This window comes from Haliotis cracherodii, unplaced genomic scaffold, assembly GCF_022045235.1.
Source record: "Haliotis cracherodii isolate W230 unplaced genomic scaffold, xgHalCrac1.p SCAF_10, whole genome shotgun sequence".
Lineage (NCBI taxonomy): Eukaryota > Metazoa > Mollusca > Gastropoda > Lepetellida > Haliotidae > Haliotis > Haliotis cracherodii.
Window position 1 is genome coordinate 49,054,342 of NW_027266265.1, and position 12,940 is coordinate 49,067,281.

A 12,940-nucleotide genomic window follows, 5' to 3' on the forward strand; every position below is an offset into this window, starting at 1 on the left:
CCTGATAGAGACACACTAGTCTGAGAGGATAGATTTTCTCACTGTGAGCCTGACAGAGCACACTAGTCTGAGAGGTGTAATTCTCTCACTGTGAGCCTGATAGAGACGCACTAGGAGGAGTAGTTCTCTCACTGTGAGCCTGATAGAGACACGATAGTCTGAGAGGAGCAGTTCTCTCACTGTGAGCCTGATAGAGACACATTAGTCTGATAGGAGTAATTCTCTCACTGTGAGCCTGATAGATACACGGTAGTCTAAGAGGAGTAATTCTCTCACTGTAGGCCGGATAGAGACACATTAGTCTAAGAGGAGAAATTCTCTCACTGTGAGCCTGATAGAGACGCACTAGTCTAAGAGGAGTAGTTCTCTCACTGTGAGCCTGATAGATACACGATAGTCTGAGAGGAGTAATTCTCTCACTGTGAGCCTGATAGATACACGATAGTCTAAGAGGAGTAGTTCTCTCACTGTGAGCCTGATAGATACACGATAGTCTGAGAGGAGTAATTCTCTCACTGAGAATAGAAAACACAGAACTGACACAAATATGAAGTATATCGTTTATTCTTAAAATAATCTTTACTTAAAAACTATGTAAACATGAAATACAAAATATAACATAAAGTAATGAAATCTACAAATCGCTATTTAGTACTAAAAAGGCTTGCCAAACATCACTACTCTGTCACTTGAGGAACAATGGCTCCGTTTGACGTTACCGTACATGGTCATGGGGAACATGACCTTTCTGTACTTTCTTTGAACATTTCCAAGATTCTTTGAGAAACATTAAGACTTATTTAGACTGTGCCTTTTCCCTAGAAGCTATACACTGAGGACACCAGAGAACCCATAGTACAGACAGTCACTTGGTAATACGTTTCTAGATGATCATTCAGTCCTGAACGTGTATTGATCTAGAAAGGGTTATTTTTGATGAAGTTGGTGAACATCACAAGTGCTGGCTCAGGTTTATCTGAGGGAACCATGTGACCGGATCCCTGCAAACAAAACGTCAAATATTAAATGCAGGATTGTCGCCTCCCCTTGCAGTTTGTTGGTCAGTGCTTATCTTTTAATTCATTTATGTTCTTCTATGGATCTATGATACCCAGAGAGGAAGAGAATGATACCCAGAGACGCTGATCTATGACACCCTGAGACGCTGATCTATGACACCCAGAGAGGAGGATCTGTGATACCCATAGAGGAAGATCTATGATACCTTGAGACGCTGATCTGTGATATCCAGACACGCTGATCTATGATACCTTGAGACGCTGATCTATGACACCCAGAGAGGAGGATCTATGATACCCAGAGACGCTGATCTGTGATATCCAGACACGCTGATCTATGATACCCTGAGACGCTGATCTATGACACCCAGAGAGGAGGATCTATGATACCCAGAGACGCTGATCTATGATACCTAGAGACGCGGATCTATGATACCCAGAGACGCTGATCTATGATACCTAGAGACACGGATCTATGATACCCAGAAACGCTGATCTATGACACCTTGAGACGCTGATCTATGACACCTTGAGACGCTGATCTATGACACCTTGAGACGCTGATCTATGACACCCAGAGCGGAGGATCAGTGATACCCAGAGAGGAGGATCTGTGATACCCAGAGACGCTGATCTATGACACCCAGAGACGCTGATCTATGACACCTTGAGACGCTGATCTATGACACCCAGAGAGGAGGATCTTTGATACCAACAGAGAAGGATCTATGACACCCAGAAACGCTGATCTATGATACCCAGAGACGCTGATCTATGGCACCCAAAGACGCTGATCTATGACACCCGGAGACGCTGATCTATGACACCCAGGGTGGAGGATCTGTGATACCCATAGAGAAGGATCTATGACACACAGATATGTGACACCTGGAGACGTGGATATGTGACACATGGAGACGTGGAGCTATGACCCCTACAGACACGGATGTGTGACACCAAGAGATGCGGACCTGCTATACCTAGAGACGCGGATTATGATACTTAGACGTCGATCTATGGCAGCTAGAGATGCGAACCTGTGATGCCTATAGACGTGGATGTATGGTTCCTAGAGACGTGTATCTATGACACCTGGAGACGCTCATCTATTACACCTGTTGGAAGGTTAAAGAGACAAATACCTATGACGTTGTTGGTTGGGGAAGATCTTAGGAAGATGATAAGACGACGGCACGTACCCTGACCGTGACGTACACGAGATTCTCGAACCCTCTGGCGAATCCCCCTACTTGTTTTGTCATGTCGGCGGCGGTGTAGTACCAAGGCTTGCGGAACTGGACGCTCTAGCAACAGCACATGTACGCATTGATGACAAGGATGATATGTGTTGCCTGATATGAACTGCCAGGGACGTGTGGATTCCAGGTTTACAGTGTGGTGTCAAACAACACAAACACGTGCATTCACGCACGTACGCGCACACACGCACGCACGCACGCATGCGCACACACACACACATTCACTCACATACACACACACACAGTCAACACACACACAGTCACTTACATACACACACACATACACAACACACACTCTCACGCACACAACACACATTCTCACGCACACAACACACACACTCACTAACACACACACACACTCATTAACACACACACATGCTAACTAACACACACACACACTCACGCTCACACACGACATACACACACTCACATACACAACACACACTCTCTCTCTCTCTAACACACACACACACACACACACACACACACACACACACACAGACAACACACACACACACAGACAACACACACACCGAGCTGTATACAGCCAAATCTCACAGCAAACGGATACTACTTCATACCTCAGTGTCCCTAATATCTTATTACAAAAAAGAAAGAGCCCTACCTTCAGTTCGAGGGAGTCGACAAACCATTCGTCTCCCAGGAAGTTACAGGCCATGTCCACATCACCGTTGTACACCAACACTCGTTTCTGCAGCATCAACGTTATATCATAACATACCAGGAAGTAAATATATGTAACTCTTCTCTCAATCAATATGTTAGCATCCTTCTGAATCATTCTATCATTCTGTTAAAACGAACTGGAATGTTGGTCATCAAGATACTTTATATTTACAAGAGAACCTAGTCCCTCAAAACGTCCTTTTCAAAGAATCTGTAATAATATAGTCGAAGGAACTGGATCATGTGTCACAATAAAGATACTCAGTATTAACTGGAGAAATGCCCCTTGACAATGGCACCATCGACTGGGAATCGGTCGCAATACAACAAAGCTATTAACTGGAGAATCTGGTCCCAAGGACACCATAAGCTGGAGAATCGGTTCCTAAATTTATACTTCTTGGAACCTGAGGACAATGACGTATGCAAACCTTTGCGTCGAGGACCTTAAGGTACTGCTCCTTCACTGTCCTGTACGTGGTCTTGTAGCCCTGAGACACCGGTCCGCTGAAACACGCATATTGCTCATCACTAACTCAAGGAGATGTTCTGGGAAATCAGTCAACATTACGTGAGTGAAATGCAATACTTCTATTGCAGGATATGGATGGATTGAATTAGCAGGATCGTCGTATGTAAACAAGGGTTAAGTTCGATTGCATTCCAAAGTTAGTGGGTCAGATTGTGATTATAAAATATAAACACACGTGTGATCTTTAGATTTCAATATTTGATTAGTGCACAGTTGTTGATTATTTCATTCAATGTAATGAACGGAATAGTTTTGTAGAACCTAGCGAACTACCAGACGAAGGTGAAATTGCCACAATCAGAGTGTGAAATAGGTTCGATCGGAAGCGCTCCTAAAATCATCATAATTATGAGGTGAGGTGAAATGGGGTTTACCGTCGCGTCCAAGATTATTGCACTTATATAGCGACCTGCATGTACGTGTGCGTGTTTGTGTGGCTGCTTGTACTAGTCCGGACTGATGACCATTTATAGTGCTAGCTCACTGAGATAGCATTCCGCAGTTTCACAGGAATACCCAACTCAGACACAGTATACTGACTCCGAGCCGACCAGTCCTTGTTTTAGCCCCTTAATGCCGAGCTCCAGACAGGGTAACAACAAGTACCATCTTTTAACGTCTTTTGGTATGACGGGGCCGGGGATCGAACCGGTCGGACGCTCTACCACTAGACCACGAAGGCGGTCTCATAATTATGAATAAATGTCTCTTTTTAGAGCCAGCCATTCTGAAACGTACCTGCAAGAGTCCCAACGTTGAACAGAGTCCGGTATATGTAGAGCTCGGCGCACCTCCGACTGACTCAGGTATACAAGGACGTTTGTTTCATTAAGACAGGGTGGTGCCATCCGAAGCTTCTCGGATGGGAGACTCTTCATCACCTTGAGACAATAAAAACATTGTGATGGCAGATATTACCCTAACAGTGAAAATGTACATCGGAACTTGCTGATATTTGCGCGACATTTTAGCGATTCTCAATGCTGATTGATAAGCTGATGTGACGTCACATTGTTTCAGTGTTGACAGTGCGATTAGCGACACCCCGTGTTCACGACGCCACATTCCATAGTCTCGCGTCATCTGCATAATAGTTCGCATTCGGTAAAATGCCCAGGTAGGCTTGGCATATTGTCTGTTTTTCTTTCTCACGATGACAATAAGTAATATATAAGAGCAATATATAAGAGGAACATGCTCCGTCCCTTTACTCTGGACATGACATCCTTAAATACTCAAAACTCATTCGGAGTTCTTCTGTTCTGTCACCTACGACAAGTTTACTGAGGTGGAGAAAAAATCAATATTCTCTTTCTCAGGCCTACTCTGATTTCTTCCTGAACTTGTGGTGAGTGTGGCAGGAACCAGCCGAAGTTAGAGGAGGTGTAGGTGCCTGTGATGACGTCGTATGTCAGTCCAGTCGCCGTGTTCACGCACTCTCCGTACAGGTTGTAGACGTTGAGGCCGCTGCTGTACAGTGCTGTGAAAGTCTCGAACAGCTGAGGAGCGAAGCATTACGTGTACTGTGTCTTCAACATACAGTCTTACCTCCCCTTGACACTAAACATCAAATTGTGGGTAATCGCTGAACCACACAGTTCTCCGTCGCTGGCTGGACCATACTCTGCGTGCGTGACACCACTGTCGTCGTAGTCAATACGTTACCTGTGTCTGGCTCGGAGACATGCATCGCGAAGGCGGTTCAGCGCCGTCCGACGACGTTGTTCTATTATGAATAGTTGCTGACATACAACATTTGGCAACCGAGAACCCCCACCCCCACCCCTCCCAACACACACACACACACACACACACACACACACACACACACACACACACACACACACACACACACACACACACACACACACACACACACACACACACACACACACACACACACATATGACAGAAACTATATTATGTGGCATCTGAAAGCATTAGTAGTTTTGCGATATAGCATTACTTAAAGGAATGTCTGACGCGTACCGCTTTCTTGCAGTTGGTGTTGTTGGAGCTTTTGCTGTAGAAGTTGCACCGGCCCTCTTGGCCCTTACAGCAGTAGGTCATCAGGTTGTTCCACGTGCTGAAGAAGACACGACCCGAGTTAGTGAGGGAGTAAAGGATTAGTCTGAAATTTGCAATCTAAAAAATGAAGTAAGTCAAAACATATGATTATTCAACTTTGTACACCACTATCCCACTTGACCAACTAAAAGAAAAACTTCTTTTCTTGAACTATGAGGCGTGTGTAAAAAAAACATGGTGAACATAGATACAGTTACATATCTGTCTTCAGAGGTTCAGGACAATTTGTCAAAATGAGAGCAAATCCCATCTGAAGCTTACTGAGAAAACAATATGTGAAATGCTGGACTTCGTCATTGATAACATCTATGTAAACATTGGGGGTAAGACATTTAGGCAAGAAGCATGCTTCCTCATGGGCATCAACTGTGCTCCTCTTCTGTCTGATCTGTTTCTTCATGCATACGAATCGTATTTTCTGCTCGGGTTGCCAAAGTCAGAACAAAGGAATTTGGGCAAGAAGTTTCAACCAATTGTAAAGCTTCAGGTGTATAGACGATCTGATATCATTCAACATCAGACACACTGCAAATTCCCTTCCATTGATTTTACCCACCTGAACTTGAGTGAGTTGGGTTTAACGTCGCTTTTAACAGTATTCCAGTTATATCGCGGCGTGTCAGCTTGATGTGGGAGGAAAGTCCGGAGTGATGCAGATCTTAGACGTTTACCACTTCGGTGAAACCCACGAGCATGGGTATGGTGCTGACAAACCTCGAAACATAATCGGGGCGAACCGGGATTCGAACCCACATTCATAGGTTTCTGGCGTGCCCAAGGGACGCAACTCTGCACAGCGAATCGCGGCGCCTTAGACGACTGGGCCACCCGTACCCCTACCTGAACTTAAAATAAAGGAGACAAGTGAGACCGACACGTCTTTCTCATATTTAGATCTATGCATAACGATTCAGGGTGACAAAAAAACTTTCCACAAGACTGTATGACCAGCAGCTCCAGCCTTTGGTGTCTACATTTCACAACGTTTAAGGTACAATCGAACTTGCTCTTTATACAAAAATGTCAAAGAGCGTCATACGCCTCTAGTTCTTATCTTGTTTGATCAAGGTTGCCACATTTAAGGCCTCTGTATAACTTTCAAACAGTTTTATGGTGGACAGTCGGAGGACATTTCCAAATTTGACGCATCAGTGACTAAAATGATGTCCGATGCAATTCCCTGAGTGCCACCGGTGCCACCAAAGTGCCACCGGTGGGTCGGGATACGCCCAACTTTTCGTGAACACCTGGTATCATCATTATGTCGGGGGCGGTCGGGTAGCCTAGTGGTTAAAGCGTTGGCTCGTCACGCTGAAGACCCGGGTTCGATTCCCGACATGGGTACAATGTGTGAAGCCCATTTCTGATGTCCCCCGCCGTGATATTGCTGGAATATTGCTAAAAGCGGCGTAAAACCTAACTCACTCACTCACTCACTCACTCATTATGTCGTGTAAAGTTCACATTAAATCATTGTTACAAAATGAGCATTCGTCGTCAATCAAGTTGGTACATCAATATCAGCTATGGAGTGTCATGCTTGGCTGCTATATCACATCACAAACAGGGCGCCATAAGGAAGAGGGTTCTTAAGTCTGGTGTATCTGGCAGCTGTGGACATATTTTATAGTGTACGTACTTGTCCCCGGTGAGGCCGTGGTAGTAGGCGAAGTAGATGATAGAGTTGTCGAGCATGATGGCGTCAGTGACACCATTGCCAACTGCAAAACCCTGGAAGGATGATCCGAAGCATCATTAACGAGTGAGTGAGTGAGTGAGTGAGTGAGTGAGTGAATGAGTGAGTGAGTGAGTGAAGTTTAAACTGCCTTCAGCGTGACAAGAGACTCACTGTGAAACAATGTTGGCGTTTCCACTGAAGTCCTCTGAACTACCAAATTATGGTTATGGAGTAATGACTTAAAATATAAGGGTACCCAGCAGTAATGAGTAGTATGGAATTTCCGGATAAAGTATGTCCGGATTAACGAGGTTTTCAGGTGTATTTTAAACTGTTTGTTTAATTGCTTGTTGTTTATCGCCGCACTCAAAAATATTCCAGGTATATGACTGCAGTACTTAAAAAGTGATTCATATTGTGAGAATGATCCATTCCGTTGGGGTGCGATGCCACGCAATCAACCAAGTCACTGAGCCTGGACACCGGTCCATTCAGTCGCCTCTTACGACCGGTATAGGTTGCTGGTGACAAATTCTAACCCGGAATCCCCGCGGGCGTTAACTCGTATGTCTTAGCGTTGCATTTTCTTAGTACTGTGGTTGAACGGTATGTATCGCAGTACTGTGAGGAGAGAAGAAATGGGATATAACGTCGAGTGCACGATTACTTCCCTTACATAGCGACGTACATGCACGTGTATGTGTAGCTGCTTGTACTAGTACGAACTTTATCTCCTTAATGCCGAGCGCCAGGCAGGGTAACAACAAGTACCATCTTTAACGTCTTTTGGTATGAGGGAATCGAACCACAGATCTTCCGCTCTCCGGGCAGATGCTCTATCGACTAGACCACGGAGTACTGTGACAGATGTAGGCCATATATTTTAGTAATGTGAATGTTGTATTTCGTGTATCTTAAAATGTGACTGTTTTAGCGTTTCCTCGCTCTACAAATTCACCTTAAAGTTGATGTCTTGGTCGTCGACGACGATTGCGCTGAGTGTCGGCACGTAGATGCCCCCGTAGCTCTCCCCAGTGATGTAGAAGTCGTTGGTCTTGTACTCAGGGTACTTCATGAAGAAATCTTTTAAGGCAAGATAGTTGTTGTAGGCTACCTATAAACACATAAAAGACAGACACTAAAACCGGCACAGTCCAAGCAGTGTGAAATATTCTACAGTCGATATACCGACATAACGTTTTTCGATCTATATCTGGAAGTTTAAATGTCGCGCATGTATATATTTAGAAGTTAAGACAGCACGCGTCTAAACATAAAAGGATAGAAACAGCACACGTCTACAAAAAAATACGAAAAAGGCAAAAACCTGACCATTTCTAATGGTAAAAACAGCGCATTGTCTACGCGGAACTGTGTCAACTGGTGAACACCTGGTGCTCAGTTCAATGAAATGAAACGTGTAGCAATTACCATCTAGATTTTGGAGTCAGTATTTGGTACCGCCCATGTCAACAGTTGACATAAGTTACTATTGTGTCAAAACAGCTTGACATACGGCCAATGTCAAACAGTTGATAAGTTGTCATTGTTACTGGTAAAAGGGTGTTGCAATCCATATGTTAATGGTTAAAACGTGATGAAGTCTGTATGTTAATGGTCAACAACTGATGAAGTCTATATGTTAATGATAAACACGTGTTTCCATCCATATGTTAATGGTTAAAACGTGATGAAGTCTGTATATTAATGGTCAACAACTGATGAAGTCTGTATGTTAATGGTAAAAACGTGCTGCAATCCATATGTTAATGGTTAAAACGTGATGAAGTCTATATGTTCATGGTAAACAAGTGATGCAGTCTACATGTTAATGCTAAACACGTGATGCAATCATTATGTTAACGGTAAACACGTGCTGCAATCCATATGTTAATGGTAAACACGTGATGCAGTCTACATGTTAATGCTAAAAACGCGATACTGACCATACGTTAATGATAAACATGTGATGCTGTGCACGTGTTAATGGTTAAAAAGCGACACAGGCCACATGTTCAGTAGTGAGTGAGTGAGTGAGTCAGTATGGTTTTACGCCGCTTTTAGCAATATTCCAGCAATATCACAGAAATGGGCTTCACACATTGTACCCATGTCGGGAATCGAACCCGGGTCTTCGGCGTGACGAGCGAACGCTTTAACCACTAGGCTAACCGACCGCCCCTACATGTTCATAGTAAAGACGTGATGCAGCACATATGTTTATGGAACACAGGTAGTACAGTACACAGTTTAGGGGACAACAGGTGATGCAGAGAGATGTTAATCATCAAGAAGTGATGTTGGCATTATGTTAAATGGCCAACAAGTGATGCAGGCAACATGATAAAGGTCCTTGTGGTATTCCCGAGAGGGTCACCTCATTGTCATCTGTGGTGTAGTTTCTGTCGTCACTGTAGGAGAACCCAACACCGGCGGGAGCCTCGAGAAACAGCATGTTGGCGATCTGGTAACAGAGGAACACTTCGATGTACAAAATTACACGTTTGTTCAAAGGGATTATTGAACGAGCATGAGTGTCATACTGATTTTACAAAACGAGTGTATGAATTCTTGTATTTCCCGAGCGAGAGCTTAATCCCTTTGAGCTCCTCTTGCCGTCTTAGACAAAAAAATAGAATTGTCGAATGACGTCAACAATCTTCAGCTATGACGCCATTACTAGTGTGACGTCATTCCGCCCTTATGACACAATATACAAATAATTAGACCCGTCCCAAGAGGTGGTCTGACCGGAAAGAGGCCGCAGAGTAATCGTCAAGAGTTGTCATTTGTTTTGTCATACCAAAATTCATTAAAAAAGTTATGCAGTCTTTAAACCGTCCTCTGTTTATTACAGTATCTTAGCTGCGAACCGTAAAATGTTTGTGTACCATACGCCATCTTATTTCTAGCTGACGAGTCAATATTCATCACGTGACAGGTAAATACTGATCATGAGACGAGTCAATATTCAAGGTCAGTGTCAGTCACATGATTTGGGGGTCTACATTGAAATGTATTGTTTCGTCCCGTGGTACAGATTAGCCAATGGAATGGTAAGAATGAGGTTTAACAGTAAGATTCAAACGACGGCAAGAATGCTGTCAGAAAGAAACAAATAATACACTGGTGGGCGTGAAGTGATATTTGCACTCGGTTACTATTAGCCTTATGGGTAATAAAAATATGTTGATATGACTGTATAGAAACCGGCCATTGATAAAATGGTGATGAGGAGGTCAAAATGTCTGCTGGGAATGACTGTGATTATGATTATATTTTAGACAACTTGAAGGTGTGGATCGATACCAACACAAACCGGTATTGTTTTTGAATAGCCGTTATAAAAGCGATGGTGGCCCCGCCAACCTTCTCTATCGGTGGGGTACGGATGTCGGAAATAGTTAGCAGAGTTGTGTCCCTTAGTCTGTCCAGGATCCTCCCATGTTATCCCTTCTCCTGTAACCGATTTCCCCACACCCTTGCTTTCCACACTGTTCACTCACCGCGTTCCAGCTGTGCGGATTATACTGCACCGTCTTCCCATCTGTTGCTACCTGTCGGGTAGCAAATAAAAAAACAAATAAAAAAGTCATCAGAGAAGCGGGTCATGCAGAAGGATTTGCTATTCAGCGGGGTAATTACCACATACCTATGCGGATGCATTGAACAGCTATAACAAAGAGCACAGTGTAGTTTGACATGTTAGCAGGACGGCACTCAGTGACTCCTGCTATTTGTGTGCAACAGTGAAAAATGGCGTATATTCTGTTTTAGTGCATTGCATACCCGAAACACGTGTGTGTATGTTTAAATATGGTAAAAGTGCGTCTTTGAGCTTTGTGGATGTCTGTTAAATGCATTTAACTGCCAAAGGACACCGTTTAGTTAGTTTTCCTCACGTTATAAGAGGTCCTCTACATACTATCAACGTCGGGCAGGGTTATCTAAAAGCTTTTGTTTGGTTTTGCTTGTTGTTTATCGCCTTACACGGTAATACTTCAGCTATATGAGGCGTCCTGTAAATAATCGAGTCTCGATCAGACAATCCAATTATTCATATTATGACAAACGCCCCAAGCCGTCTGGGTACGAAGACTCGCAATAAAGAAAGGCACCGAGCCTGACCACCTTATCCATGACGTCGCCTATAACGAGGGTATCCGTGGATCCATCAGTTGAAGCAGGTCACTCACCCTAAACGGCCCGTTCTCTGTGAGGAGCCCTAGCAGGGAGCTACATCCGGGGCCTCCATTCAGCCACAGAACCACTGGGTCTGTCTTCGGTGTGGAACTCTGGGACTCAACAAACCTAAAGGAAAATTTCATTGATGAGGGTTTTTACAGGTAATGGTTGCAAGCGAGGGAGGCTATTGTCAGAAGTGGTTTAGTATTATGATGTTACTACAATGATAATACCTGCCTATAGTATTTTGTTATCGTGACATTTTATCTCAGCAACAGTGTTTTGTAACTATGTGTATTCCCAACAGCAGTATTTTGTTTCTACCCAGCAGTATTTCTAGCTATTCTAGCCAGTAGTATTTGTTACCACCAGGTGTTCTAGCCAGCAGTATTTGTTACCACCACGTGTTCTAGCAGCAGTATCTGTTACCATCGGGTGTTCTACCCAGCAGTATTTGTTTCCACCAGGTGTTCTAGCCAGCGGTATTTGTTACCATAGGGTATTCTAGCCAGCAGTATTTGAAACCACCAGGTGTTCTAGCCAGCAGTATTTGTTACCACCAGGTGTTCTAGCCAGCAGTATGCCTAGTTATTCTAGCCAACACTATTTGTTGCCACGCCAGCAGTATTTGTTATCACCAGGTGTTCTAACTAGCAGTATTTGTTACCACCAGGTGTTCTAGCCAGCGGTATTTGTTTCCTTAGGGCATTCTAGCCAGGAGTATCTGTTACCACCAAGTGTTCTAGCCAGCAGGATCTGTTACCACCAGGTGTTCTAGCCAGCAGTATCTGTTACCACCAGGTGTTCTAGCCAGCAGTATCTGTTACCACCAGGTGTTCTCACCAGTAATGCAGCTTCCTGGTGCCCGAGGCCTTCAGATATCCAGAGTACTGCTTCCAGCTGGGAGGTTGACTCAATCCGGGCAACTGTGTGATCTCGTCCTCTGGTACAGCTGCACGTGCACCCACAGCGAGGACAGCGAGGACCAGTAGCCAGGATGCCATGACCATGTCCGGACGCTCGACTGATTGTTGACGGTGTACCTTTAAGTCTTCCTTCTTCAACGTGATGGAAAGACAAATTGGATAAGCACACATAGTTTTAGATTTCAATCATACTATCAAAAGAACAGGCGAAGTTTAGTACCATCAACAGAGTCAAACATTCAGGGTGAACTATTCAGTAATTGGAATTTAAGGGGTGTTTCAATCAATATTGTGACGATACTGCTCTTTCTGTGGTCGATTAATATCTCACTCATATATAACAGAAATGTTTTCGTATTAGTTATAACAAGATAACATGAAGTGTACGTCTTGCTATTGTTGGAGACGGTGGACATGTTATATCTAGTAAAAAAAGGAATGGGATTTCTGTTCCACAAGATGCCCTCCCCAAATGTACGCCATTTCCTTCGTGATGTTTATTGTGTGAGTGCATATGGTTTTACGCAGCATTGTGATGCTCAGAACGACATAGGCCTGTGAATGTC

At 44.0% G+C, this 12,940-nt stretch overlaps 1 protein-coding gene across 1 annotated transcript; it reads right to left on the bottom strand.

Moving 5' to 3' along the window:
- Positions 1–546: 546 nt before the first annotated feature.
- LOC139454480 (lysosomal protective protein-like) lies at positions 547–12,479 on the bottom strand. Its single transcript, XM_071236210.1, has 13 exons — positions 12,292–12,479; positions 11,460–11,574; positions 10,770–10,820; positions 9,641–9,727; positions 8,222–8,377; positions 7,225–7,316; positions 5,487–5,583; positions 4,823–4,996; positions 4,236–4,378; positions 3,397–3,472; positions 2,904–2,990; positions 2,219–2,323; positions 547–1,001 (listed from the first exon to the last, which is right to left on the bottom strand). Exons 1-13 carry the CDS (start codon positions 12,456–12,458, stop codon positions 918–920), a joined length of 1,434 nt encoding a protein of 477 aa, XP_071092311.1. The 5' UTR covers positions 12,459–12,479; the 3' UTR covers positions 547–917.
- Between the last annotated feature and the right edge of the window lie 461 nt (positions 12,480–12,940).

What these genes read in the sequence shown, in the direction of transcription:
- LOC139454480 (XM_071236210.1), bottom strand. Translation starts at nt 12,458, where the DNA reads ATGGTCATGGCATCCTGGCTACTGGTCCTCGCTGTCCTCGCTGTGGGT. An exon ending in AAGTTCAGGAAGAAATCAGA is followed by an intron (nt 4,379 to 4,822) that starts GTAGGCCTGAGA and finishes TATTGTCTCAAG; the next exon opens with GTGATGAAGAGTCTCCCATC. An exon ending in TTAAGGTCCTCGACGCAAAG is followed by an intron (nt 2,991 to 3,396) that starts GTTTGCATACGT and finishes TTGATGCTGCAG; the next exon opens with AAACGAGTGTTGGTGTACAA.